We start from the raw sequence: 6,000 nt of genomic DNA, 5'->3' as shown, positions 1-6,000 counted from the left end.
GAGCTTTAGTTTCCTAACCTATGAAAATGGGGACATTTTCCTTGTGTTCTTAGAGCGCGAGGATCAAGCGTGGACAAAGAACAGCGGTGTAGCAGCCAGCCAGGAGCTGTCGTCAGTAGGGCTTCACTGTCATCTCAAAGCGCCCCTGCCACAAGCCACACACCTCGGTGCCCAAGCCTGCCTCTGGACAGGCCCCCTCCCTGGCCTGCACTGGTTGGCTCGTGGGATGGAGTAAGAAATTTCATCAACATTTAATCATGAAAGCAAAAAGTTTATTCATGTTTGAAACTACATATAACTACCACGAGGAAGACTTTTTCAATCCAGGGCGTAATCCAGTTAGAAAGGAACACGAAACATTTTTAATACATTAGAATCACCGCCACAAATTATTTTCATGACTCAATCAGTTTCAGAATCGCATACAATACAAAAAGAGAGAAAGGAGAGGGGGCCCCATTACACAGGGTGAAATATACAGTACTGAATACTGAAATCTGAATGCATCACAATTAGTCGCCGCTTTTTTTTTTTTTTTTTGCATGGATTAGTAACAAGATGAAGAACATTCAAAATGTTGCTCAGTATTTACAACAGTTTTACTGATCCTGTGTTAATTTAAGACCCAATGTTTCCACTCTCAGTTTTTTAAAAGTTGCAAATGCAACCCTGATTTTTCTTTTAAAAGATTACAATGTACATTACATTTTATGAAGGGAAACAAAGAGTTAATTACAAGATGCAAAAAGATAAGAAAGAGACAAACTACAGCGTGAGTATTGTTCAGAGGTAGTAAGTGAGCACTCTAAGCTACAGAACATGTTGAAATTCTATTGGTTTGTATGAGTTCGCATGAGGTAATAAAGCTGTGTTTTGATTGGTGAGATGTATAAATACTCTTTTGCTACACTATATACAACACTCCAGAGAGCAGGGCCTTTGTTGATGCCCAGAGGACGTAGCAAACCTTGACAAGTCTGTGCAGCACCCAGCGCACACCGTAAAACCCCAGACGGATCTCGTGTTCACCTCTATCAGCAGCAGGTATCTCCATCTCCCAGAACAAATCTGGATCTATAATTTAATTACTGAGCAGACTCTGGGCACTGGTGCTTTTAGAGAGAAAAGATGCTACCAGTCTCTGATCTAATTATAACGTAAGAGATTGCAACACAACGTGACGAGGAAGATTCTTAAACACAACCATCATTAACAGAGATAGCCAAACACTTCCTTTATTCCAACTGCATTAGCGATATGAAATAAAGACAAAGTCTGCGATGGAAATATGCAAGGAGTTCAATTTAGGTGAGGTGAATCTTTGCATCTGCTTTAACGATTGAGGTTTAGCATATATTGTACTTTTTACCCTTAAGGCCAAGTAATTGGCAACTGTGAAACCATTAATGTAAAATATTGATAATAAATTATGATAAAATAGCTACAGGACTGTCAACAATGTTAAGTCTTGGCCTAATTGGATAAAGTGCTTTTTAACATTGTGTGTTTTTAGTATAAATACAAATGATTATGATTTCTTAAAAAACAGATTTACCAAGTTCTCTACTAAGATAAGACAAGGTTTTACAGTAAAGCTGTAGATGGTGGGCTACAAAAACGCTTTCCTTTTCCTCCTATTGCTCTGAATGCACTTATCAAGGCATGTCAGCTCAGGGAAAAGTGTTGCAGAGATTAGTTAGAGGTATCAGAATGCACACTTCCTGGGCCTTCTGTAGGGGAAGTCACAGAAGATGGAGTTGTTGCGTCCTGCCAGCCTCCATTAGCCTGAAAGGAGAAACACAGTTCAGCGGGTGCACACGTCTGCATATTAATTCTCCTCCCCAATTTAAAACACCCAGATGACAACATGAGAGCAAAGATGCATTAGCAAAATGTATTTTCTAAACCCACTTTGGCAGGACTTTGAAGCATGTGTTAAAGTGGGATTAAATGCATGTAAAACAAATCCATCCCACCAAGTAAAGACTTGGCAGTGAATCGGCAGGCTAAAGGGGGGCTTCGGCTAGTCTCAAGCTGGCACACAGCTCGGCCTTTGATTTGCTGGTAAAGATAAAGTGACTCGAAAAGAACTCTTTTAAGAAGGGAGCAGTGGAGGAGCTCGACGCAACGCCACAGCAGGACCGCGTGAGCTCCATGAAGTAGAAACTTCAGCCCGGCTAAATCCTCGTTTCCATAGAGAAGAACTTGCCCGCCCTTTTCCCACACGGCCTGACAGCCAGCGACCAGAACTCTTGGAAAATGAAGGCCAGAATTTCCCTCCAAACAGGATCTTCCAGAATGAAAATGCATGAACTGTGGAGGAGCACACACTATTCAAATCTGTATTCCAATTATCTCTAACTGGAGCTCCTATCTGGGATGTTGCTGCGCTTTTCACATGCCACTGGCCCTTCCTGCCTCAGCCCTGCATCGGCAATAACAGTACTCAGAAACAAATTTGCCTTATGTCTTGGCCGATAGAGGCAATTGCTGAAATCAATGTCTGATCAGATTTCTGCTGTGCCAGACAGCTTGTCGCTACATATTTTTATGTCAGTCAAGAAGAGGGAGGTGCTGGGCTCGTGAGTTGGGGAACACTGAGTAGAAGTGACGGGAGGGCCTTCCTAGAGAGAAGGCGAGGGTGAGCTGGCTGACACCCAGTGCCTGCGGCACAGACCGGCTTCGTGCTACGCTGACCCAGGCCCAGACCTCCGACGCTGATGCGGTGTGGGTCATAAGGTCTACTGGTGCCCCTGCCACCCTCACAACTGTCTGTAACTTCTTCTTTGAGTCCACTCAAAATGTCTTCTTTTAGGCCTGTGTCACTAGGCTGCTGAGAACTCTCTAGATTCCCCATCCAGCCTGGATACAACTGTTAGATGAGCCTTGTGCTGGGAATTTTTCCTTCTCTCATGGTTGCTATTCTTAGAGAACTCCCCGAGTTTTGATTGACTGCATAGATGTGCATATAAAGCACCTTTCTTCCCTCTAGGATCACAGAGAAAGGGGGCGGGGACCAAAAAACCCCACAGAGATGACCATAGCCAAAGGGAAAAAAATTTTGCAGGCTTGAGGCATAATAAATTCAAGTTAGGAAAAAAAAAAATACAGTGATGGCAGTATATTTTCAAAGCCTCAGTGGTGCAGGGTGGCTGGTGACATGCTTAGGTGTGTCTGTGTGGACTCTTAAGAAATCCTCTTCTCTATCTAAAAGGTAAGCTGTTTGCACTCTCAGGTATGAAAATCTACTTAGAAAAACCCTTACACAGATACAAGTCTAAAGATATTCCATCTGAAGTAAACATCATTCCTCTTTTATCCAAATTTATAAACAACAAATGTACAATATTTTTACCCAGCGTGGCAGCTGGAGGAGAGGTTGTCAGCAAGCATTCTTTTTTTTCAAAATAAATTAATCCTTACTCTGGTGGTTTGAGATTATGCACTGTATTATACAACAGCGCCTTATCAAGCCTCATCAGTGAAGATGGAATTCATGTCTGTAAAATGCTGCAGGCAATCACAGTTTCATATTTTATCATGTTGATAAGGATATCGTGCATTCTCTGAAGCATTTCAAAACACTTAAATGAAAAAGGAGAAATGCAACTAAAAGGCTTTTTATATGGTTTGTTGTGGGTTATTATGAGTTATTTATAAACCCAAAAAGAAAGATTTGACATTTCAAATGTAAAAGATTTGAGTATTTAATGGTCCTTTTTCCCTTTTACAATTGAACATCCTCAATCACTTTTTAAATCATTAATATTTACTCTCATAGCGAGCCACGGCCCTAAAAAAGGGAGAATTTTGTCTTTTTCCTTCCTGACTCTGCTACTATGCACCGGGCAGTCTATTTCCTCCCTAAGTCTGGAATCCCAGATTCTGTCCGCCGCTTCCCTCGGCTCCGCCCTGGTGACCCAATCCCCTTTCGAGAGCTTTTTGCCATTTTCCATCCACATCAGGGTGTAGGAGAAAATGAAGTTTTGATAAATTGGTTACAAAAGTTAAAATTATTTCCTCCATAATTAAAAATTGAGAGGCCATTGAAAGCGCTGAGCATGGTCTGTACATTGACAATGCAGCACGCTGCTCTTAAGAACAGAATTCTTTGTTTGCTGATCTGTCTGGGGTCCTCTAAGGTTGTCACCTTCACCTGAGCTGTGGTTGGGAATTTTTTCTGCTGCTTGATTCTAAGATAAATGGCTTGTTCTTCTCCATCTCCCTGGAACTGTACAGCATGGCAATATGAGATGGCATCTTAATGGGCTGATGCTTAAGTCCCTCTTGATGACAGAACACCAGGTACTCCGAGTATTTGTGAGGACTTCTAAGGTAACATTGAAAGTTTAAGTTCATAAAATGAAAGTATAGTAAAGACACTGCCTTCCCCAACTGCTAACAAGATGAGAAGCCAAGTCAAATGGTCATTAATTTATTTATCAGTCACTGTTTACCTGACTCTATTCCTACAGCTCTTCCAATGTGGTTCCCCAGAGTACTCACATTTAAATTATGTGGACTGTACAGTGAATTTCCTCCGAGGCCATCACTGTAGCCTCCCGTCTGATTGATAACATGACGGAGGGTATCCACCTAGAAGTGAGACGAAACAAAATTCATCATCACAAATCTATTAAAACATCATCACTTACAAAAGGAAACAATTTGAATTATGTGTGCCACAAGGGTTTAGCATCTTCAGTGAAAGACAAATTTATCAATCAAATGTGACTGGCAGAATTTCAACAATTCTTTGCATATTTAAACACACATCTTTGTTTTTTATGCCAGCCAAACAGTAGTATCTTCATGGCAATGCAAACTCTCCATCTACATCAACCAAATCTGTGTGGTGGCTGTGGGCGAAAACTACTTATAGACATGTGTACTTGATCTCTCTCTCTCTCTCTCTCCCCCCACACACATACAAACACACACATACACATGCACACATATCTACGTGCATAAAACAAGTAATTGTTCTCAATTAAGAGGATAAGCAAAAGTTGAAAGTGGAATATAGTTTAAGAACACAGGTTTTTATATTCTGACTTGAAAAAATACAGAAATGAAACAGAGTACTGTTTTTAAACCATATACATACTGGCACACACAATTTTTCTGGTCTATTTTGTTACAGGAGTAAGATGCACCCAACCCCTCTCCATGAGCTCAAGCCAGAGCCGAATGCATTCACAAAGTTCATCAGGTTTGAATCATCGAAAGTCACTGTTCACTTGACTTCTCATTAAATTAACTGGTGGGGCAGATGGGTCACGTTTGGAAGCACCCAGCCCAGGTTCTGCACGGACGTGCAGACCACTTCCATGGGGCCAGAGGAAGGAGTTTTGAGCCCAAACCCTACCCTGCTAGAAAGGCCCCAGTTGGGGCATTTCTCCTACCTGTGATTGCACATTGGCTCCGACTTGGGACCCTTGGTAAGAATCCCCATTCAGACTCTGCATGTTCATGAACATGTCCCCAGAATTTGGGAGGTTAAAAGAACCAGAAGAACCTGGAAAGGAAAGAGTTAAGTAGCTGAATAACAGAGAGCTACACACACAATCCTCAAAGACCTAGAGGCAGGGAAAGGAAAAAAGGTACAGAAGGGAAAGGTGGTACACAACATGAAGCATTTCTAGATCTAAGAGGATGGAGAATAACTCCAGAGTTCGGTCCAGTGACTCGTGTTATATCTAGGAAAGTCCTATCAATGGGGAAGCCCACAAATAAAAAAATAAACAAAAAACAGAGAAAACCAAAATAAACAGAAAATACCCAGTAGCTGGCCTGGAACCACCCCCTTGTTTTCATATATCTCCAGGATTTGGTCATTAAGTGAGTTCTTTGCCATCATTAACTATCACGGTGGACAATTACTCAGAGAAGAAACATTTTTCGGAAGCTCTTTCTTATCCATACATTTTATCTAACTTTCCTTTCATCTGTTTTCATGTTATTTTAAAAAGAACCTGGGGCGGGGAAGATAACAAACCA

At 41.5% G+C, this 6,000-nt stretch overlaps 1 protein-coding gene across 2 annotated transcripts in view; it reads right to left on the bottom strand.

The window, feature by feature from the left end:
- Positions 1–250: 250 nt before the first annotated feature.
- Positions 251–6,000, bottom strand: part of PBX3 (PBX homeobox 3) — a 195,369-nt gene continuing 189,619 nt past the window's right edge. Inside the window, exons 7-9 of one of the 2 annotated variants that reach the window (XM_006917971.1) lie at positions 5,406–5,518; positions 4,507–4,596; positions 251–1,785 (exon numbers count right to left, since the gene is read on the bottom strand). In XM_006917971.1, coding sequence (XP_006918033.1) covers positions 1,693–1,785; positions 4,507–4,596; positions 5,406–5,518 — 296 coding nt within the window. In that variant the 3' untranslated portion in view covers positions 251–1,692. The remainder of the gene's footprint in view (positions 1,786–4,506; positions 4,597–5,405; positions 5,519–6,000) is intronic. The other variant, XM_006917972.3, reaches the window with a different exon arrangement.

Source organism: Pteropus alecto, unplaced genomic scaffold, assembly GCF_000325575.1.
Source record: "Pteropus alecto unplaced genomic scaffold, ASM32557v1 scaffold67, whole genome shotgun sequence".
Lineage (NCBI taxonomy): Eukaryota > Metazoa > Chordata > Mammalia > Chiroptera > Pteropodidae > Pteropus > Pteropus alecto.
The sequence above is the reverse complement of the archived record's forward strand: the minus strand, read 5'-3'. Positions and strand labels throughout refer to the sequence as shown.